The sequence below is a fragment of the Musa acuminata genome, chromosome BXJ1-11, assembly GCF_036884655.1.
Source record: "Musa acuminata AAA Group cultivar baxijiao chromosome BXJ1-11, Cavendish_Baxijiao_AAA, whole genome shotgun sequence".
Lineage (NCBI taxonomy): Eukaryota > Viridiplantae > Streptophyta > Magnoliopsida > Zingiberales > Musaceae > Musa > Musa acuminata.
Genome location: NC_088337.1, coordinates 33064586 through 33085631, shown reverse-complemented (window position 1 = coordinate 33085631; position 21046 = coordinate 33064586). Strand labels below are relative to the sequence as shown.

At 46.7% G+C, this 21046-nt stretch overlaps 7 protein-coding genes across 9 annotated transcripts; 4 read left to right on the top strand and 3 right to left on the bottom strand.

The window, feature by feature from the left end:
• The first annotated feature begins 88 nt into the window (after positions 1–88).
• LOC135597798 (G-type lectin S-receptor-like serine/threonine-protein kinase B120) lies at positions 89–3405 on the top strand. 2 transcript variants are annotated; one of them, XM_065091275.1, is made up of 7 exons: positions 89–1664; positions 1740–1859; positions 1935–2155; positions 2245–2455; positions 2546–2783; positions 2883–3033; positions 3100–3405. In XM_065091275.1, the coding sequence occupies exons 1-7, from the start codon at positions 383–385 to the stop codon at positions 3403–3405; spliced, it is 2529 nt and encodes an 842-aa protein (XP_064947347.1). In that variant the 5' UTR covers positions 89–382. The 2 variants fall into 2 exon arrangements, with proteins under 2 accessions (XP_064947347.1, XP_064947348.1); XM_065091276.1 differs by having other exon boundaries at positions 90–1664; positions 1740–1844.
• Positions 3406–3688: 283 nt separating this feature from the next.
• On the bottom strand, positions 3689–4349 carry LOC135597799 (calcium-binding protein PBP1-like). Its single transcript, XM_065091277.1, has one exon. The coding sequence runs from the start codon at positions 4223–4225 to the stop codon at positions 3875–3877; it is 351 nt and encodes a 116-aa protein (XP_064947349.1). The 5' UTR covers positions 4226–4349; the 3' UTR covers positions 3689–3874.
• Positions 4350–5231: 882 nt separating this feature from the next.
• Positions 5232–9518, top strand: LOC135597797 (cyclin-U1-1-like). 2 transcript variants are annotated; one of them, XM_065091274.1, is made up of 6 exons: positions 5232–5403; positions 5598–5679; positions 7284–7357; positions 7580–7898; positions 8118–8596; positions 9102–9518. In XM_065091274.1, exons 5-6 carry the CDS (start codon positions 8169–8171, stop codon positions 9385–9387), a joined length of 714 nt encoding a protein of 237 aa, XP_064947346.1. In that variant the 5' UTR covers positions 5232–5403; positions 5598–5679; positions 7284–7357; positions 7580–7898; positions 8118–8168; the 3' UTR covers positions 9388–9518. The 2 variants fall into 2 exon arrangements, with proteins under 2 accessions (XP_064947346.1, XP_064947345.1); XM_065091273.1 differs by having other exon boundaries at positions 7279–7357.
• A 701-nt stretch (positions 9519–10219) lies between these two features.
• On the top strand, positions 10220–11331 carry LOC103972447 (protein VASCULATURE COMPLEXITY AND CONNECTIVITY). The gene is made up of 3 exons (XM_009386789.3): positions 10220–10575; positions 10660–10865; positions 10951–11331. The coding sequence occupies exons 1-3, from the start codon at positions 10354–10356 to the stop codon at positions 11201–11203; spliced, it is 681 nt and encodes a 226-aa protein (XP_009385064.3). The 5' UTR covers positions 10220–10353; the 3' UTR covers positions 11204–11331.
• Positions 11332–12398: 1067 nt separating this feature from the next.
• LOC103972445 (organic cation/carnitine transporter 4) lies at positions 12399–14781 on the top strand. Its single transcript, XM_009386788.3, has 2 exons — positions 12399–12840; positions 13384–14781. The coding sequence occupies exons 1-2, from the start codon at positions 12471–12473 to the stop codon at positions 14580–14582; spliced, it is 1569 nt and encodes a 522-aa protein (XP_009385063.2). The 5' UTR covers positions 12399–12470; the 3' UTR covers positions 14583–14781.
• Positions 14782–14946: 165 nt separating this feature from the next.
• On the bottom strand, positions 14947–15781 carry LOC135596507 (laccase-4-like). Its single transcript, XM_065088555.1, has 2 exons — positions 15626–15781; positions 14947–15369 (listed from the first exon to the last, which is right to left on the bottom strand). The coding sequence occupies exons 1-2, from the start codon at positions 15779–15781 to the stop codon at positions 14947–14949; spliced, it is 579 nt and encodes a 192-aa protein (XP_064944627.1).
• A 944-nt stretch (positions 15782–16725) lies between these two features.
• Positions 16726–19931, bottom strand: LOC103972444 (uncharacterized). The gene is made up of 4 exons (XM_009386787.3): positions 19502–19931; positions 18036–18180; positions 17232–17325; positions 16726–17148 (listed from the first exon to the last, which is right to left on the bottom strand). Exons 1-4 carry the CDS (start codon positions 19867–19869, stop codon positions 16862–16864), a joined length of 894 nt encoding a protein of 297 aa, XP_009385062.2. The 5' UTR covers positions 19870–19931; the 3' UTR covers positions 16726–16861.
• Positions 19932–21046: the final 1115 nt, after the last annotated feature.

Genomic DNA, 21046 nt, shown 5'->3' with positions numbered 1-21046 from the left:
AACCCGTCGTTGTTTTGACCTAAGACACTGATCTTTGCCACGAGAAGTAAGGCACCGAGTTGACTTTCCAGTCGCCCATCGATGTTGGTCGACGGGATTGCAACTCCACTGGCCTTGGCCGCCTGTTCTTCTGCTGCCTGAATGCTTCGGGTAATCTGAGCGCCTTCAAACCCGACGGCTGCCGTGCCCAATCGCACCACCTGTTTGACCGCCTGCACCTTCTTCCCTCACAAGTAAACAAAGGAAGGCGGCAGTTGGTCCAACTGCAAATGTGAGACTTTTGACGTGCCGCTCCGGGCGATCGAACGCGTCGACCTGTTATTATTTTGGAGGCTCCTTCTTCGGCCGGATTAATCGATCGATTCATGTTCAGTTCCTCAGGATGGGATCTCAGTGCATGGGTTTCGCAGTCCTGCTGCTCTCGCTTCTGCTCGTCTCACCGGCTTCTCTCTCGTATGCCAAGGACACCCTCGAACTAGACGGGTACATCGAAGACGGCGAGACGCTGATCTCCGCCGGCGAGATCTTCGAGCTTGGCTTCTTCAGCCCCGGCAGCTCCAAGTACCGGTACATCGGGATTTGGTACTACAACTTCTCCACCGACACCGTCCTCTGGGTGGCCAACCGCGAGGCGCCCGTTCACGACACCTCAGGCCGCCTTGCCGTCGGCGGCGACGGCAACCTCGTGGTCCTGAACGGCAGCCGGAGCGTCCTGTGGTCCTCGAACGTGTCCTTGTCGTCGAACGCGTCGACGGTGCAGCTGCTGGACGATGGCAACCTCGTGCTCAACGACACCGGCCGCGTCGCATGGCAGAGCTTCGAGAACCCCACCGACACGTACCTGCCCGGCATGAAGGTCGGCCTCGACCTCACCACCAACGTGAACCAGTACATCACGTCGTGGAAGAGCAGCGACGACCCGGCGCCGGGGAACTACTCCATGGGCGTCGACCCCAACCGGTCGACTCAGATCTTCGTGTGGGAGGGGACGAAGCCGCGGTGGAGGTCCGGGCGGTGGAACGGGCAGGTCTTCATCGGGATCCAGAACATGGTGCCCACCTACATCTACGGGTTCAAGCTGAGCAACTTCGAGCTGGAGAAGAAGATGTACTTCTACTACAACGCGTTCAACAGCTCGCACCGCTACGTGCTCACATGGGAGGGGATCGAAAAGCATTTGACATGGAAGGACGACACCAAGTTCTGGTCTACGTTCTGGGCGCAACCCATCACGGACTGCGAGCTCTACAACAAATGCGGCAACTACGGGAGCTGCACCGACGAGAACACCCCGATATGCTCTTGCTTAAAGGGATACGTGCCGGCGGTGGAGGCGGAGTGGAGCAGCGGGAACTGGACCAGTGGGTGCGTGAGGAGAACGCCATTGCAGTGCGAGAGGAACAGCAGCGGCGGAGCTGGGAGCGTACAGACCGACGGGTTCTGGAAGATGGAAGGGGTGAAGCTGCCGGACTTGTCGGACTGGGCCTCGGGCGTCGTCGACGAAGACGGATGCGGAGCCGCCTGCTTGGGTAATTGCTCTTGCCAAGCCTACGCGTACGTGACCGGGATCGGATGCCTGGTGTGGGGTGTGGATTTGGTTGACATACACATCTTTTCCAGCGGCGGCAATGACATGTACCTCCGCCTTGCTGCGTCGGAGATCCGTGAGTGCATCTTCTCTTCTTCTTTTCATTAGCATTTGCCCATTAGATGTCCTAATCGGCTCAAGTTCCATGCAGAGACCAAGAAGAAGAAGAGCTTCGTGATACTCATAGTTGTTTTAGCAGTGGTCTTATCACTGGGATGCATCTACCTGTTCTTCAAGTGCAAGAAAAGAATCAGAGGTACAGCTCGTGATGGTATGCGGCAGCAGACACTGGCGCTTTTCCATTTGCTAATTCTCTGCTAAACCCCCCCTGGAAAAAACTCTGCAGCGTTCTATCGACGGAGAGGAGGCGGAGGAATCGTGTCGGTCGATCCCAACAGAGATAGAGATCGAGCAGAAGGTGGAGTGTCGTTTCGCATTCCAGATGAATCGAAGGACCAAAAATGCCAAGAGCTGCCTCTGTTTAGTTTCGATTCGATCGTTGCTTCCACATCCAACTTTGCACTCGCCAATCTGCTCGGTGAAGGTGGATTCGGTCCTGTTTACAAGGTATGCTCAGATCATCACCATTAGTCACTAAGAAGCAAGGTTAGAGAAGGTGGAACACAGTGCCAATTTGATTCCTCTGTTTGCTACAGGGTACGCTACCTGGAGGCCAAGAAGTAGCTCTAAAGAGACTGTCAAGGAGCTCGGGACAAGGCGAGACCGAATTCAAGAATGAGGTCATCCTAATGGCAAAGCTACAGCACAGGAACCTCGTGAGGCTCTTGGGTTGTTGCATTCATGGAGAAGAGAGGATACTCGTCTACGAATACATGCCCAATAGAAGCTTGAATGCCTTCCTTTTTGGTAACGCTACTTCCTGCTTTCCTCTGTCGCCTTTGTGATCCGTTCGTTCGTCCTCCAAGTTAACCTTGATCTTACGCATAATTCGGACAGATCCGAGAAAGAAGGGATTGCTGGAGTGGAAGACGAGGTACGACATCATCGAAGGGATCGCCCGAGGCCTCCTCTACCTTCACAGGGACTCGAGACTACGGATCATACACCGGGATCTGAAGGCCAGCAACATATTGCTGGACAAGGACATGAATCCCAAGATCTCAGATTTCGGCATGGCGAGGATCTTCGGCAGTGACGACAACGAAACAAACACGAAAAGGGTGGTGGGAACATAGTAAGTACTGCATTAATTAACACCAAAAAGCTCTGCAGCTGTTGCAGAGATCCGACGCTTTTGACACCTTTCATCTGTGTTTTGGTGGCGGAAACACAGTGGTTATATGTCTCCGGAGTACGCAATGCAAGGAGTCTTCTCTGTGAAATCCGACGTTTATAGCTTCGGTGTGCTGCTTCTAGAGATTGTGAGCGGACGAAAGAACAGCAGTTTCGCGCATCAAGACTCGTCACTTAACCTCCTAGGCAGCGTGAGTAAAGCTATCGTTGATCTTTCATCTCGTCTTGCTCTGCTCACATAAGGAATCCTTCTGCAGGCATGGAAGCTGTGGAACGAGGACAACGTGATGGAGTTTGTGGATCCGGCGATAAGGGATTCATGCTCACCGAGGCAGGCATCGAGGTGCGTCAACGTGGGGCTCTTGTGCGTGCAGGACCGGCCAAATGATCGACCAACGATGTCGTCGGTAGTAATAATGTTGGAGGGTGGGACTGCTGCTTATCCACAGCCGAAACAGCCCACGTTTTCAGCAGAAAGGAGCCCCAGCGATACGGAGTCATCCACGTTTGGTCTCAGAGTTGCTTCCGCCAGTAACTCCATCACTTTGCTCACTGCAAGATAGAATTTTATCCGCTTCGTTGGAGTAATTCCATCATCACTTCGATTACAGGATGATAGAATTTTAACCCTATCATTCGAATCAGAAAATTTATGTCTAGATACATTCGACAGCAGAGTGTTTTTGGAACTTTCGATTTGTTCTAATATTTCAGTGAAGTAGGAGGCTTGAATCAGATTGATCAGTTCTGACTGACTTCGATTCAGCTCATTCTGTAGACAATTTTGGCATATATCGAGCTTGCATATCAACAATTCACCAAACAAGGTGTGCTAAAGATCAGATCTGTAGCAGTAAGCAGAGCAATTTGCTTTGAAATTATTATATGAACATCATAATCCGATCGATCCAAAGCAGCCCACTCATGGTGGTCGATCCCATCACTACCCAATCCACCGTGATTTATTGGATAGGAAGACTACAGAATCTAGAAGTGAGAATGGCGAAGAAGTCGGAGGAGGTGGAATCGGAGTTAGCTCATGAATGCGGAGGGCTGGTCCATCCGCTGGCTGGGTGCCTCCATCAGCTGGGGGCTGAGGCGGACCATGAGGACGCAGAACTCCCACTGGCTGAGCGCGCCGTCGCCGTCGGCGTCGCCCTCCCGGATCATGGCCCGGAGCTCATCGTCGCGGAGGCCGTCGAGGCCTAGCAGGGCAGCGTTGCGCTTGAGGCTGTCGAAGGTGATGAGCCGGTGACGGGGGTCCATCAGGAGGCGGAACCCATTGCAGAGTTCCTCCACGAGGCCGTCCCCCCCGAGCTTCTCCGCCATGACGGGGAGGAAGTCCTCGAACTCCATCGGCCGCCGCTGCTGCCCCCGCGCCATGAGTGGTTGTTTGTGATGGCAGATGGAGACGGAGGGGGAGGCTTAATAAAGCATGGGCACGGATGGGAACGGGCAGTTCCTTCGAGGAAACGGAGGCGATGAGGTCGGAAGGAAGGTGGTGAGCATATGACAGCTGCGTTCATGCACGGAACGTGCTTGAAACATAACACAGAGGAAAAAGAAGAGACGGACACACAGCAGGTTTCCTTGAAGGCGATGTTCTGTCTCGGATTAGAATATCTATCTTAATATATAATTAAAATTTCAATAATTAGAATAAATATATATTTAATTATTTCTAAAAAAATCTAATTACGCTATATTTAATTTTTTTTTTAGGGAAGAAAGTTAATTTATATGCATAAATTGATGGAGAGAGAAGAGATGAGCACGTGTCTGCTGGTACATAATTGGGGGACAAACCACACAATGCGCTTACTTTGTTGCTTAATAAGATAAGCCAAGCCAAGGGTTGTGGCTGCAGGTCATACCGCAGCGGGACCCCACCACTTAATAATTGGGGCCACAGGCAAATTCACAAACAGGTGTAACGCAAGATGGGCTGGAATCCCAATCTGTCGGCAATCAAATGCTACTCGCGTGGTCATGCGGCCTCGTTTGCAGGCAAAAGGAATCATGGAAGACTAAACAACCCCCGACCGAAGGGGTTGGGACCGAGTCGGCCGAGTTGTGGGATTGGGTCACTAATTGGGTTTATCGGGTCCCTCGTGGCGTCGATGATCCGTCCGAATCCTTGTCACGGAGAGGACAGCCTGCCATTGGATCGTTCGTGGGCCCAACAACGCTACCCAATAATGGGTCGTTGTGTCTCTTTTTTGCTCGTGTATGTATCCCTTCAAATATTTGAATATTTCTTGGATTTAATCTTCAATTATTCACAATCAACGGAAGTCGGTTCAATTATTCTTGAGAATTGGGCCGCGTCATGGTTTAAATTAGATCCGCCCGCACAAGAAGGGAGTTTTCTTGGCCTCCCTATTCCTCAGACCTAAAAGAGAGAAGACGGGGGCGGGGCGGCGAAGAGCGGGCTGGGGTGCGACCCGGTCGCTGACGGCGTCGAGGAAGAGCGAGGACAAGGTCTTCAATCGCGTGCACGAGGGAAGCACTTCCTCTACGTCGTCTTCAACTTCGTCTTCGCTACCTTCGCCGGCAATCGAGTCAGTTCCTTTTCGACCCCTTTCACCGGTCTCTACCCTACCTTTCATTCGACCGTGTTTGCCTCCTGCATCCTTCGCTCGTTTATTGTTCTATGTGGTTTGTACTAGAATGTGAATGTGATGAAGCTTGTCGTTTGATTGGTATTTGAAAGTTGGAAAAGCGGCAATGCTAAAGAATGCTTTCTCCTTGATAGGTGACTCTGTCTCGGTGGTTGCTTGAGGGCAGCGGAGGTGAGGGTTCCCATCATGGTCTCGCGAGCACACGTCGATGAAAATGTATGTTTCTCTTTGGTGGGTGAAAAAATTCGCATTGATTTCTTTTTAATTATCTGCTTAAATTTACAGAAATTAGCTTATGATTTTAGAGCAATACTGTTCGCTGCCGTACAAAAGGGTGCGACTCTTGGTTGATTAAGCTACCGAATTAGTAGTCTTCACTAAATGCAAGGAACCACTTGCAATCAAAGGCTTCACTAGCTCATAGTTGGATGTCAGAACTGGTTCATACTAAAGTAGCGAAGAATAAACCACAATGCAAGTATAGGCATAAAAGGGTCTTATCGGATATTTCTTTCCTTTTCTGTTTCTTGTAAGTCCTTGTTCAAGAAAATTTTCTAACGAAATGCTATGCTAGTTGAAACTAAATCCAAAATTTCGGTGACATTAAGAGCCCTGTCCTGAAAGTTGAGGTCTGGAATTATTGCAGAAATTATGATCTTTTTTAGGTTTTATTGGAAAATTTATGGTAATTATTCTTTGTCTGGTGGTGTCCCCTCTAGTCTTTACTGATGAAAGAAAGAACAAAAAACGAATTGTTAGTAGTACCCAAGGTAATTTTACATTGATTGCTCAACAGAAGGGTTGCATGAGACATAAAGCTCAGCTTATATCATTTGGTAGTGACCCAACAAATACGGTGGTGCTATGAGTTCAGTGAGCTATCAGATGTGGAAAACAAAGAATGTAGTGTCAAAGGATATTGCAGTGTGCAAATACATGGTACATCAGAATATTCCATCACCTCCAAACCTTTCTTAGCACATCATCGCAAGTTACTTGTCAGAAGAATGAAGTGGTAGATGTAGAAATCAGTTGAAATGAGAGGAACAAGTGAGAACATGATTGCAGCCAACTAGTTGGATGGTTTGTTTTGTGCCCCCAGGAGACTTGAGACTTGGTCTCCATCTAATCAGGGAACTGTAATTGATTTCCAATCCAATCCTAGAAACCGAAGGAATTTAAAGTTCCTGTAGAATATTCAAATGTACAGGTTGGTGGCAGTTCAAAATTTTTGCTACCATGAAATGATCATCCCAGTCCTTCAGTTTTCACCTAGACCTATTAAGATTATAGAAAGAGAGGGTGCTATTTTTTGCTGTAGCTATGTTCATTTTAAGGGCACTACTAAGGCCTAGAGAAAGATCTAAGGTTGTGCCACATGTATCATGTATATCTGTGTTATAAATGATATTTCTTGGCCATCTATATTGGCAATGAATATTTGGCTTTATACAATGTCCCCCTATTTGGGAGCTCCAGTCCGGCCCGCCCACCTGTTCTCATTGCAAGGTCACTAGATCTCAATTCCATGGGTGATATTATTTGTTTTCTTGTTGTTGCTATAAATTTATACTTGTAAATGGTAGCTGTTCCCATTTTGGCTCCTGATATAGGTAATCTCATGTTAAATGCATGTCTCCAGTAAGTCTGACAGTCATATTCTCCTACTTCAGGTGGTAAGCTTTAACTCACATTAGATTGTTATTTTTGCTAACATTCTCCGAAGAATCTCTTCAAGGAACCTCCTACAACTTCTGTAAGTTCTCGAATCTTTGCTCTTAATATACCGTTAAGACCATGTTCTTGTTTTCCCAGTGCAGCACCATACTTAGCTGTAGTGAGGATGACTCGATATGTTGCTGGGACAGTCTCACGAAGATGTGTTTGTTGTAAGGTATGCAGGGTTATATATTAGGTCTCTGTCCTTTGGAAACATCTTGTTGCACACAATATTTGGTATCTCTTCAAACTTGTGCATTTCACTAGTGTTGTCAACAGAATTCTGGACTTTGGGCTGATGCCTCTCCTTCAATTAGTTGAATACATCCATTATATTGTATTGTTCTTAAAACATTTTGGAGCCTCTGATATCCGTTGGCTCTTTCTCTGCTTTCAGGTTATGAAATCATGAAGACTCAGAACCTCCTATCAAGGATGCCATGATGCTGAATGGCGACCTTTTTGTCTACCGGTCTCCGTAGTCCAAACCTTTTGTCAGGATTCTCTCTGCAACTCGAGGTTGAGATTGCAAGGCTTGTTTGTGATGGCGACCGAGCACATGGCGTCTTTTGGAGAACTGTTCCTTGGCTCCCTATTGCATCGTCCTGCTCTAAATCCAAGCTCTAAATCCAACTTCTCGGTGCGTCGGCAAGCCGTCAACATCGACAAAGACGCTGATTGATGCAAATATATCAATTGTACTTGCTGCATGAAAGGTACGTGAGCTGCATTCCTCCGCCCCCCACTCCCCATCTTATCCATAACTCGCTGTAAAAAAAAGAAAGAAAGAAAGAAAATGAGAAATCTCGGCTGGGATTTAACTGATTCGATCCACTCGTTCGTCATCGCGCACTTATCTAGATGACGCTGACGATCTCTGCTCTCCCCTTCTTTTCTGTACCGTGCTTGGTGTTTGGACTTGTTTGGTTGTGAAGGTCCAGTAGAGGAGTCAGGATGTTGCCTTCTTGAGGTAACGAGAACAGGAGATGCCTTCTTCAACGATGGAGGACGTCGCAGGTGGCGACACGGGCGACGCGGAGGCGGCGGCACGGGTGCTGGACGGGATCGTGCACGCGCTGGAGCGGATGGTGGCGCGGAACGAGCGGGTGACACGGACAGACGCGGAGGAGGAGGAGGATGAGGAGGAGGGGGAGACGGCGGCGTTAGGAGCAGAGCGGATGCGGGGGAGGGGGCTGGCGGCGTTCCGGGGGACGCGGTCGCCGGGCATCAGCGTGGGGAAGTACCTGGAGCGGCTGTGGCGGTACACGGGGTGCAGCTCCTCGTGCTTCGTGGTGGGCTTTGTGTACATCGACCGGGTCGCCCACCGCCACCCGGCCTCCCCCGTCGTCTCCCTCAACGTCCACCGCCTCGTCCTCACCAGCCTCCTTATCGCCTCCAAGGTCCTCGACGACAAGTATGCCCCCTGATTTCTTCTCTCCGTCCTCTTGCTTGTTCGTTCTTGATTCGTGACCTCAATTATTTCTCTGATTCGTTTTAGCTATCGTAGCGCAATCAAACTACTAGTATTAGAATAAATATGGTGGGAATAGAAAAATAATACAATAGTAAAAAAAACACTTCACCTTTTTTTTTTTTTTAATTTTGCAATTATGACAATAGGATTAAAAAGGGTTTCAACATATTGTCAATTTCCTTCGTTTCCCTTCGAGTCACTAAATTCAACAAGGAGAGGGGTTGGGAGACCAATCTCTCTCTCTCTCTCTCTCTCTCTCATTGAATTTTTAATATGCATAGACATGAAAGGACTTGGGGGAACATGTTGTGAATACTACTTTGTGGGACTTCAGCCCTCTGCTACTTCATGGAAACAGCTGGCCGAGGTCCATGTCTCTATCCCTTGTTGTTTCAATGCTCTCTGTTCATGATGGTGGTGGTGGTGGTGGTTGTGGTGTGTGCAGGCACCACAACAACGCATTCTTCGCGAAGGTGGGCGGCGTGAGCAACGCAGAGCTGAACCGGATGGAGTTGGAGCTCCTCTTCCTGCTGGACTTTGGCCTGGTGGTGAGCTCTCGGGTGTTCGAGAGCTACCGCCGGCATCTTGAGAAGGAAAAAATGCTGGCCCGGGCCACTCAAGAGTTGGGCAGAGCCGTCGTCGATGCCTCTGCCAATGGTGGTGTCCATGGTCTCCGTAATGGCTCGTCGCGGCACTCTTTTTCGTCACCACGCTGCTCTATAGACTGGTGATGCACATCAATCATCCTCTTCACTCCATGTCGAGAAGAAGAAATTGGAAGATCATGTGAATTTGTACTAACTACTTAATTACTGTGGCTCCTGCACTACCAGTTCAAATCATGCAGCTGAACTTTTACCAAGATGGCACCGGAGCATATATATATATATATATATATATATATATATATATATATATATATATATATATATATATATATGCTGGCTGGGTTTGGTTCTTCTCTGCTGATTGTGCCACCACTGTCACTTGTCAACTGAATTAGGAGTATAATGCATAGAGATGACTGAATCATACATATCAAACAGCTCATCATACATGCACGAAAAATAGACTAGCCAACAACAGACAAGCATTTAAATGGCTACTGCGTAGCCATGTGAACTGTGTCCGGCAAATGTATCTTTAGCAGATCGGTGAAATTAATGTGCAGATCCTTTTGACTACTGCTAGACCTCATCAACATCAACCAAGCGGAATATATATATATATATATATATATATATATATATATATATATATATATATATATATATATATATATATATTAGTTCCTTTCTTCTGCAAGAGGAGAGGATTCTGTGTGCGAAGAGCGTCGTAAAGGTTGAGCCTCCTGCAGAAGGATTCCTGTTGAAGACTTGGGGCTTTAGCAAAGGCAACTCAGCTTTCAAAGTTGGGTGAAAGATGCGGACGACTTCTCAATCCATGTCAAGCTACTTCATCTCAGGCCAGCCTTTTAATTCAACCTCAGAACACGTACAACCCAAAAGCATGCATTCCCCTTTGTGTTATCTTTCCATCCCTGCCATGCTGGTTCTTGCTGCATCACCGATACCAAGCTTTCCTTGCTTCACATGAGAAGGAATCCAGTGACCAGAAAAAGTAAAGCCAGAGTGAGCTACAAGAATGACAGCATCTGCAACAGCTAAGATCAAGCATGTCGATGGTGTACGCCGTCGATGTTATTCTCTTGCTTTTGCAGCTATTATATTACCAACCCTCCATCCCTTGCTTGGAAACACCACACATCACCTCTTCTTCTTCTTCTTCTTCGATCTCATCGCTGGTCTCGAAAGGAAAAAATGGCGAGAATGAGAGGGATTCTTATCTGCATCCTGATAGTGATCATGGACATTGTTGCTGGTATTCTTGGGATAGAAGCTCAGGTTGCCCAAAACAAGGTGAGTCGAATGAATATGATTAGTCTTCTGTCTGCCGCATAGTGAAGAACCAAGGTTAATGCGAGAGTTTGTGAGCTTCAACAGGGCAAGCATTTGAGGGTGTTGATCTTCGAGTGCAAAGAGCCCGTCCATGAAGCCTACAGGTTGGGACTGGCTGCAGCCATACTACTGTTGCTGGCTCACGCAGTCACAAACCTGTTCGGTGGGTGCGTTTGCATCTGCACCACCGAGGAATTTAGTCGATCATCGGCAAACAAGCAAATGGCTGCAGCTACACTTGTGCTCTCATGGTAATCACCTCGAACAAAACAAGAACGCTAGTAATATAAATTCTACTGATAATAGATTCCGAAACCTGCTTTAATCCGTGGACAGGATAATTCTGGCGGTGGGATTCATCATGTTGCTCACCGGCGCGTTGGGCAATGCCAAGTCGAAAACCTCCTGCGGGCTTCCTCACCGTCACTTGTTGTCCATCGGTGGGATCCTGTGCTTCATCCACGCAGTGTTCAGCGTCGCCTACTACGCCGCCGCGACCGCCACATCAGCGGAAGCGGAAGGGAGGACGACGACCAGGGATGTCGGCGCTGCCCCAACGGCGCGAAGGCCCCAACAAATGCAAGCCTGATAAGCTTTCTTCGGCATCGATGTTGATGTACGGTTCGATGCGTGCTTCACTCTCGTGCTTTGGAGACCGACGGATTCTACCCATTCGAAGTTGCAATTTGGCACTTAATATTCTTCTTCTTCCTCTTCTTCTGGTTGCGTCGTCCGTATATGCATTCAATCGCGTTTCCAATGAGCTTAATAAGTCATTGGCAAACTCTCCGTGACAGATACTTAAAGCTTGTTGATTAGTATGGCAAAAGAAGGACTAGCGATCTGCCTACATTATCCAGTGGAATGGAATGTGATTTCGTAGGATAAGACAGAGGAAACGCGACGAGCGAAAGAAGACACAAAAATCCACCAAGGACACAACAAGCTTTAGAAATCGAGTCCGCCAAGTCGAACTCGAACTCTTCAGCAGTTTCGCTTTCTATCCACGACGCGCGCACTGCGAGTCCGGAAAGCGAAACGGAGAAGACGACCACGAGCAAGAAGCCGTGCGTTCCAAATGACGTCGCGCGCACTGCGAGTCCGGAAAGCGAAACGATAAAGACGACACGGAGGAAGAAGCCATGCGTAGTACTAAATGACATGGGCGCGCGCGTAAGGGCTCAGCGTCGCTTCAGCGTGCCGCCTCCGCTCGCGGCGCGGCAGGTGTGACCTTGGAGTGTTGTATTGGTTTACGTGGCGAGACGTGGTTCCTGTTCCACGTTGTTTCTGCCCGCTGCTCGTTGTGACGTGGCTCCACGGCTTCCGTGTTGCTTCCGCCCACTGGTCGCTGTTGACCGAGGATATGCTGTTATAAGATTCCCTGTGACGTGAGCCTCTTCGCACCTTATTCGATGCATCTCATGGGCACACATCGAGATCTAATATTAAATTCAAAATATTAATAGAAAACTAGTATATTTACACACACATAAAAATATAGTCAAACCTACTACGAGTGTTTATCCGATACGATTACAAGTTGGGAAATATTCATTCATTATTTTTATGCACGTTTACGACCAATAAATATGTAGTGAAAAGAATCAATTAAATCGAGCATCATTTATTTGGAGTTAGTTCCACGTTGAGTTTGTTGGAGTGGGGTTATGTGGTGGGTGATTCGGTTTGAAATCCACAGAACCGGAACATTTTAATTTAAACCAGACACCTGCCGAACACGGCACCGCCAGCCTCGCCCATATAAACTGCAACACTTGGTGGACGGATGGATATCCCAACTCCAGGGGAGGAACCCGATACCGTATCCTGCGGAAGCGATCCCTAACCCGAGCGGCATGGGCTCCATGGAAGGCGGCGGCGCCGCCGCCACCACCGATCTCCGCTCTCCCCTCCTCCCCACCTCCCCCGTCGAGGAGAGGGTGGGGATCGACGAGATGCTCCGGCGTTACGCGGGGGAGTTCGGCCGGTGGCAGCTACGGCACTTCGTGCTGGCGTCCGCCGCCTGGGCGCTCGAGGCCTTCCACACCATGGTCATGATCTTCGCCGATCGAGAGCCCGGCCGAGAGGCGGCGGCGTCGGACCCCTGCCGACCGGACTGGCCCGTCGGCGCGGCCGCCTCGACCGTCGCCGAGTGGGGCCTCGTCTGCGGCCAGCGCTACAAGGTCGGCCTCGCCCAATCCATCTTTTTCCTCGGCTGCATGATCGGTGAGCCCTCCTCTCCCTACCGTTTCAAATCTTGAGGTGATCTTACCACTGACGGTGCCCCGAAAAGTTCGGCGGGGTGGGGTGTCCGAACATACGACTCGATAGGCCCACACCATTATTACCTTTTTCTCCTTGAAAGAATGGGCTTTCATTCCATGGATGATTTGTCTCGTAATATTTGGATCTTATATCGTTACGGCATACCAACAATTGTGGTTGAGTTACAATTTTGACGATAATTTAGTTTTAGATTATTTCAATCTAATGAAAATAAAAAAGAATAAAAACAAAAAATTCAATTTTCTTTATTGACTACAGGTTTATTGGTTTTGTATGAACGATTGCTATGAGACAAAAAGGATTTAATGTGGGAGGGGGATGGGATGAATATATTTAATCGTATCAAACATGAGACTTTGACGTATCAAACATGAGACAAAAAGGATTTAATGTGGGAGGGCGATGAGACTTGACGTGCCGAAGTGACCGGTAGGCTTATGTTACTTTCCGATCTATTCACTGTCTTTTCACCGTTGGTTTCAGGATCCGGCGTCTTCGGCCACCTGTCCGATTCCTTCATGGGAAGGAAAGGATCGCTGACCATCGTCTGCGTCCTCAACGCAATCTTCGGCCTTCTCACCTCCTTGTCGCCCACCTACTGGGTCTACGTCGCTCTCCGCTTCCTCACCGGATTCAGCACCGGCGGCGTCGGCTTGTGCGCTTTTGTCCTCGCCACGGAACCCGTCGGCCCGACCAAGCGCGGCGCCGCCGGTATGTCCACCTTCTACTTCTTCTCCGTTGGCATCGCCATCCTTGCCGGCATTGCCTACCTCTTCCCGTCCTGGCGCGCGCTCTACGTCGTCACGTCCCTCCCCTCGCTGTTCTTCGTTCTCGCCGTCCTCCCCTTCGTCTCGGAGTCCCCCCGCTGGTACCTCGTCCGTTGCAGGATCGCAGACGCTATGGCCGTCATGCAGACCATCGCCGAGAAGAACGGGAAGACGATACCGCCGGGAGTCGTGCTCAAGCTCGACGAAGAAGACGAAGGCGATGATGGACGGGACGAAAAAGAAGCCGCCGCGGCCGTCAAGAAAGTGGACGCTCACGGTGTCGAGAAAGCCGTCGTATCGGGCTCCATCGTCGACGTCCTCCGCTCGCCCACAACGAGACTTCGCCTCTTCCTGACGGTGGTGATCAACTTCCTGTGCTCCGTAGTCTACTACGGCCTGAGCCTCAACGTCGTCAACCTCGATACTAACATCTACCTCAGCGTCGTCCTCAACTCTGTCGCCGAGATGCCGGCCTACATCCTCACCGCACTTCTCCTGGACCTCTTCGGCCGGAAGCCAATGGCAGTGAGCACGATGTGGATCAGCGGGGCGTTCTGCGCCGTCGGGAGCTTGGTGAGCGGCGCGGGGGCGATGAAGATCGTGAGGATGGTCTGCGGGGTCATCGGCATCTTCGGGATGGCGGCGACGTACAACCTGCTGTTTCTATACACGGCGGAACTGTTTCCGACGGTGGTGCGGAACGCAGCGCTGGGATGCGCGACGCAGGCATCGCAGATGGGGGCGATCCTGGCGCCGTTGGTGGTGGTTCTGGGGGGCAAGGTGCCGTTCGCTGTGTTCGGGGCCTGCGGGATCATCGGCGGGTGGCTCGCCTTCTTGCTGCCGGAGACGTTGAATCGGCCCTTGTACGACACGATGGCCGGGCTGGAGGAGGGCGAGCGCAGGGGGCACAAGTGAAAAAGCTTCCGTTTTCCTTTTTCTTTTGGTTTCGTATCCTTTCTTCGTAGGTATTCATTCTAAAGAGGCTAAGACGTAGTAGTAGTAGTAGTAGTATCTTCGAAAATAAGTTACAAGATTGCGTGGGCCATAGTTGAGTTTGTAGACAACATTTTTGGGATGGCATTAATAATTGCGGCGTAGGTCTAATTATAGATTAGATCCTTCAGTTAATAATGATTAGTATCCCGATCTTGTAGTATTAGGTAGGATCCTCATATAAATCTTCCTTAAGTCGGCCTAGAATCTCATGACCATCCAACCGTTGGTCGAAACTCCGATGGTGTTCCTCTCCGTTGGATCCACAAGGTTAAACTTGGCGGGTTCATTCATCGGATCGTAGTTGTCGAACCCTTGCCCGAAGACGAAGAAGTTGTAGCCATGGAGGTGAGCTCGTGTCCTGCATCACCAACTCGACGCCGGTGTTGAACGGAATCACCACCAGCTTGGTCCCCTTGCTCACCATCGTGTTGTTCGGCGGAGCTCCGATGTAGTTGAATGGCATCAGGGTGACGAGAGGGGAGTCCGGGGTGTAAACGTCTTTGGACCACCCAGTGAAGTGTGCCCGGAGGAGAGCCGTCGTGGGTGACACGAACGAGATGTTGTTGACGGCGGCCGCGAACTTGGTGCCGTTGGGCCTTTGGCACGTCTGGTTCTTCCGGCGCAGTCTCATCCCGAGCCCAACCGTGAAGAAGAAGCGTCGGCCACGGTTTGCACCACGTTCGCCAGACCACGTAACGTACCGGTGCTATTGGATGAGACAGATCAAATTTAGTAGATGTGTAGATTGTGCCTGACGCACATACTTTTAACAACGAATAATTTTATAATATATAAAAAGAATACAAATAAAATAAAGCAATATACATATATATATGTTGGCCTCCTTTTTATTTATTTATTCTCACAGAGTATTCATTATTTTCTAAAAAATAAGATTACCCTTAACTTTCACCCCGTCAGTCACGGCACGATGGTCGCTTTCACTCTTCATTATCGTGTACCGTCTCTACTCCGCTATAAGGTCTTGCCATCCTCGTCACGTTATCGTCGTTATCAATACCTTTGTGAGGTCTCTCGTTGTCGTCATTATTGCCTCCACCTCGTTTGTAGAGGCCTTTCATCGTCCTTACAAGCCTCGCAAGGTACCTTGTTACCATCACACCCTTTGGTCTCTCCTCTCCACTGCTTTCACTTCCACCACTCACTACTACTTCCATCATGCAAGAAACCCTTCCTTGCATGAGCCCTCGCCCTTTGTCCCTACCATAGTCCGCATTGCTATTGTTCTTTTCATCTTCGTGTGATGGGCAAAAAAGGTGGAGAGCGAGGAGTGAGAGGAGCAACAAGCGAAAGTGCGAGGGCACTCTCCTTCAACGTAGCGGGCATTTACAGTAGCGAATGAAGGTGACAACGTATTCGAGGATGATGAGGGCATTAGTGGTACCAATGACAAACTAAGACCAGGGCACTCCCGAGGGCGAGGAGCAGAAGTGGCAACTGAAAGCCAAAGATAATCTCTATTTTTAAAAAAATAAAATGCACTCTACTCTACGAACGATAGAAAAAGGCAAAAGTAAAAAATTGGCATCGTTCTTTTATTGTATGCTAAACACATTTCTCCACCGTATGCCACCCTTCCATTCAACACCATTTACCTGTCAATAACCACTTTTCTACTAAAAGTCACTCTTCCATTTGGCACCACTCTCTTGCCAAGCACCAATCTATCATCACGCAGCATAGATGCATGGTGTTTCTAGCCGCCGTAAAGAGCAAAAAGGATCCCTTCAACCGCACGATCACACAACCCACAATACAGAGGAAGCTCAAAGTCAACTAAGGCAACAACGCTTACCCATCTATTTTGCAGGTTCGACAACTCCAAGGTCAAGGTTTTATCTTCACCTGAATTCGACAACCCACAATACAGGACGTATCGTGCCGAATCTGACCTGCTCCATCGCAATTCAGGAACACCAAACAAAACCGATAAGTCTTTCTTCTTATTAGCAAGAAGGTAAGTCACACATAACCTAGACAAGATAAAGTAAAAGCATTGCGATGCATATTTCGACCAAGAAACAGTTCAAAAACCCAAATATAAACATGACTTGATATATTAATGAGTTTGTAGGCATTGACACAAGCAAGCAAGTTGACAGTTCTCCGAGCATCCTTACCCATAGTGGGCATTATTAACCGACTGCATCTCAATTTATTCCATTGTTTTCTGAGATTTATCCTCTCCTGAGCAAGACTACCAAGATGGTGGCAATTGCTAGAGCCATAAAAGATGAACCGATAGTGAAGTCGACAAATGGTTTATCAGTGTTTGTGCTGGTTGAGCTGGAACTCCTTCCTAAAGTCTGTAAAATTTCTTGAAAGAAGCTGGTGATGTTGCTAACCATGGCTACCACCTTCACCTTGACATTATGCACAAAGTCTGAAAAGACTGAGTTTGGGGTTGTTTCAGCGGTAGAAGATTCACAATCATCAGCAACATCTGATTCAGAATTGAGAGCAACTGCAGAGAGAGATAAAAAAGGAACTAGGGTAAATCACATTCCTTTCAACTTAATGTTTATACAAGTCAATGTCTATACTTACTTGACTGGTGAGTTATGTAAAATTCCATGACCTTTTCGTTCTTCATTACAGCATTCCAAACATTCTCATCAGAAGCAAGTGAAGCAACAACATCCTAAAATAGAACCATGACAATGAATGGCAATTTCTAGAAAATTAATGGATGTTTAAAATAATTGGTTTGGTAAAATTGATCAAAGTGGGAAAACGAAAAATTGAATGGGAACCACAATTTGTCGATTGATGTATAGGATTCCAACGAACCTTTCGGCTACTCTCATACTTAAACCTTATTTGAGTAACAAAGTCTCAACAACGGTGTTGCTTTAACTGCATAACAACATAAAAATCGACAAGCAAAATCCCAAGACATGCTACAGTTGCTAATGAAAAAAGCATAGATTTGAAGTTATTTGAGTCATCGTTAACTGAAAGGAACGAAAGTTGTTTTAAGTCATTTATTGGATGCCATCTGCAAATGGTGCACCAAAGAAACTAAGTATACCATCTAAAAAAATGTCGTGCACATTTAAATATGAAACCAGTTTGTACAGATAACATTTGAAATTTGAGAATATACCTAGTGGCAAGAAATAGATATATGTCCATAACAAACAAGATTTTATTTGAAAAAAAATACTTACCACAACAAAAAAATCCATCATGAATGTATGCCTCAAAAACTAAGTAAACTTTTTGCAACATTAATAATATATCCTATAGGATAATTCGACAAATAGTCAAAGATATTATCAAGGACAAAAAGACCAGACATTAATGCAGAAGTGCATACTGAAATCTATAGACTATTTTATTCATATAAACCTGAACTTCAGGGCTTCCTCGCAGCAGCGAAAAAGCCTGAACAACATGTCTTGGCGCTGATGGGACGATGGATGAAGCTTCACTGTGAGTAGACTCTTGAGGAGCTTGAACAGTAGACTCATTGGTGTCTGGGGTGGAATATACCCTGAAATAGAATTAAAATTAGTGAACGTGGTAAACATTAAAATCAAACTTTCCTTGAAACAAGGACCAAAGTGATTAAAGGTTTGAGATGCACTAAAGTTCTGAAGTGCTTTGGAACCTAGGCACAAGGCGAATGCCTTATTGGAGACACATTTTAAGTGACAATTGAGAAGAATACAATTTAAAAAGCTATTCAATTTTCTGTAAATTGTTAAAATGTTGATTTTGGCTTATTAGCTTAAAAGTTAAGTGCTTTGTTCATTGCAAAAAACATGAACATCGAGATGAGTTTAACATTTGAGAAAGAAAAAAGAGGCTTCTGCAGCAATGCAATGGAAAGAAAGGCAAAATTAATACAACAAAAATAGATTACAAACAAATAAAAATGTAAAAAGCAATATAGACAAGTAACATAGTGGCCAGAAACAAATTGAAGAAACGAAGAGGCTATAAAACCATGAGTGCAATGCAAAAGACAAAATAGAAGGTCCTCAAGATGAAGATGAGTCAGAATGGAATGTAAAACTCTTAGTTATATATATTTTCCATAATTTGACCCTGTGAGCCACCTGCAATTACATGCAGCGTGGCACCTACTTGGGGTACACGTCCTCTTCTTCTCTTCCTCTATCACTTCCTCTTCTTCCTTTCTCTTCCTCCGAACCTACTCTACTTTCTCCTCCATCCCCTCTTTGTCCTTCTCCTCCTCTCCCTTTTGTGCATGCCATTGTATCATATGTCAATAAACCATTACTAGTTAGTATGTACCGATTCGACCAAAGCCCACCATAGGGTCTAGTAAGAGAGCGCAAACCTTGCTTATTATATCTATTTACATGTCTATTGGCCAATACTTTTCCTGCGGTCAAAACATCCATATGGACTTATGATCCTATCAAGAGACTAGCCAAAGATAAATCTTGATATATCTAGGTCAGTTGATACATCTCCACAGTAAAAAACTCCTCTTTTGGATGGGGATCTGTTTGCTCGAGTCTTTGTCATAAAAGAGTGCATGGTTAAGAGAAAATGAGTGTAATCTTTTTTGAATAACTGACACAGCAACACACTCAAGCACACCTATGGGGACAAAATCAGGATTATCAATCAGTAGTTATCGAAAACTAAAGATTCAAATGCAGGATTATACCAACAGAACTTTCTTATATCGCATCCAGTAACGAAATAAATGGTATAGGTTAAGCAACTGGCTTTACTTAAACGTAAATCATAGACGACATTCTTTTGCTTATACACCGTAGAAATCGAGGGAACCGAATCCTATTATGGAGAAGGAAAGAGGGTTGAGAAACGAGGCTTACATGTCGAGGGCATCTTTGAGATCGGAAGTCGCTTCCTTGGCCTCCTCCAGCGAGGCCACGGGCCCGAACACGAGCCTCGGGGCCGGATGCAGCGAATCGAGCGTGACATCCTTCTCCTCCTCTTCCCAATCGGCGACCTCCCAGTCGTCGAACTCCCACGCGAGCCCCTGGATCTCAGGAGCCGCCTCCAGGAGGCCGTTATGAGAAGAGGCGACGGAGATCGACGGCCCTGCCTCGGTCGCCGGCGCCACGGCGGAGACAACCGCGGAGGACGGCCTGGAGGCCCTCGACGCCGCCGGATGGCCGACCGAACGGTAGCCGATGAGGGCCGCTGCTTTCGCGGCGGATCGCAGGATTCCTCCACCCATCTCTCTCTCTCTCACCAGCGGAAGATTGGGTGAGGTTTCGATAGCCTGTAAATTTATATTGATGTATATTTACATATATATATATATATAATCATTTTATTTTTATTTTTTGAAAAATAGGTGATCGTGTGATCGCATTCCATGAAATCCGATCTTATTTAACGGAACAAAAGATACGATTTAATTGGGATTTGAGATTAATATCTATACAAGTAGTAGTTTTAAACTTTGGTAAATCTGAATTCCGATTTCGCATACCCAATTGGTTTTTGTTCCCATATAATAATCGATCGAGTTTATAGGAGGATGCCATCCATCTAAGCTAAATTACAATACCCAAATATGAAAAGAGTACATTAATTTTGGGGACGAGTTGGATACCTAATTAATTGGTTGGTTCGATCATCCTTACAAATGATGAAGTGAGAAGAAAATTATGTACATTAATTTTGTTTTTGATTTTTTTAATCTAAATGTAGAGAATATGTTTTGAGATAGTATAGTAAATAGAGGATGTAGGCAAGTAGGAAGAACTTTAAGGAAATTTTGGTTCTTACCTTTTTTTTTTTTTTTTTTTTTTTTTTTGTCCTTCTCGTTCTTCTTGGAAAAAGGTAAGCCTTTGGATCGGAGTTAAATCAATCAGATGGGGAAAAGAAAAGTTACGATGGTTTAGGAACATTGATCATAGAAAATTATCCTTCGTTAAGCCAAGGATCTAATGGATCATGAGATTGTTTTGACGGACAAACTCAAATTGATTGCACTAATGTCATGCTATTACATGTGGGGACATCGATGTGATAAGAAATGATAAATTTTGTTACATAGAGAAAATATTTGTCCACTCGTAAGCAGTTATGAAATTTTAAATATAAATAACTATATATATATATATATATATATATATATAAATAAAATCCTTTCATCGTACTCTTTGAATATTTAATTCAAACTTTCGTTAACTTAAACATTAATATATTACTTTAATTCAAGCCTCCACTAACTTAGATATTGATGGAGTGATTGATGGTGATATTTCAATCATTTTTGGCTACCTATGTGATAGTCCTCAGGTGAACGAGGTGATGACTTGAATGACCATTAAGGAGTCGACTTATACAAAGACGATAGAGTGCTTGACCAAGTCCTTTCAATGCTAAGTCAGGATTAAGATGGA

Bases quoted from the DNA above. Each gene is read 5' to 3' on its own strand.
- LOC135597798 (XM_065091275.1), top strand. From the start codon at position 383: ATGGGATCTCAGTGCATGGGTTTCGCAGTCCTGCTGCTCTCGCTTCTG. The intron at 2,456-2,545 runs GTAACGCTACTT...TAATTCGGACAG, and splicing joins CTTGAATGCCTTCCTTTTTG to ATCCGAGAAAGAAGGGATTG. The intron at 3,034-3,099 runs GTGAGTAAAGCT...ATCCTTCTGCAG, and splicing joins CACTTAACCTCCTAGGCAGC to GCATGGAAGCTGTGGAACGA.
- LOC135597799 (XM_065091277.1), bottom strand. From the start codon at position 4,225: ATGGCGCGGGGGCAGCAGCGGCGGCCGATGGAGTTCGAGGACTTCCTC.
- LOC135597797 (XM_065091274.1), top strand. From the start codon at position 8,169: ATGCCTTCTTCAACGATGGAGGACGTCGCAGGTGGCGACACGGGCGAC. The intron at 8,597-9,101 runs GTATGCCCCCTG...TGGTGTGTGCAG, and splicing joins TCCAAGGTCCTCGACGACAA to GCACCACAACAACGCATTCT.
- LOC103972447 (XM_009386789.3), top strand. From the start codon at position 10,354: ATGTTATTCTCTTGCTTTTGCAGCTATTATATTACCAACCCTCCATCC. The intron at 10,576-10,659 runs GTGAGTCGAATG...GAGCTTCAACAG, and splicing joins CTCAGGTTGCCCAAAACAAG to GGCAAGCATTTGAGGGTGTT. The intron at 10,866-10,950 runs GTAATCACCTCG...ATCCGTGGACAG, and splicing joins GCTACACTTGTGCTCTCATG to GATAATTCTGGCGGTGGGAT.
- LOC103972445 (XM_009386788.3), top strand. From the start codon at position 12,471: ATGGGCTCCATGGAAGGCGGCGGCGCCGCCGCCACCACCGATCTCCGC. The intron at 12,841-13,383 runs GTGAGCCCTCCT...CGTTGGTTTCAG, and splicing joins TTTCCTCGGCTGCATGATCG to GATCCGGCGTCTTCGGCCAC.
- LOC135596507 (XM_065088555.1), bottom strand. From the start codon at position 15,781: ATGGTAACAAGGTACCTTGCGAGGCTTGTAAGGACGATGAAAGGCCTC. The intron at 15,370-15,625 runs GTACACGATAAT...CTCATCCAATAG, and splicing joins CTTATAGCGGAGTAGAGACG to CACCGGTACGTTACGTGGTC.
- LOC103972444 (XM_009386787.3), bottom strand. From the start codon at position 19,869: ATGGGTGGAGGAATCCTGCGATCCGCCGCGAAAGCAGCGGCCCTCATC. The intron at 17,326-18,035 runs GTTTATATGAAT...GTTCTATTTTAG, and splicing joins GAGGAAGCCCTGAAGTTCAG to GATGTTGTTGCTTCACTTGC. The intron at 17,149-17,231 runs GTAAGTATAGAC...CTCTCTCTGCAG, and splicing joins TTACATAACTCACCAGTCAA to TTGCTCTCAATTCTGAATCA.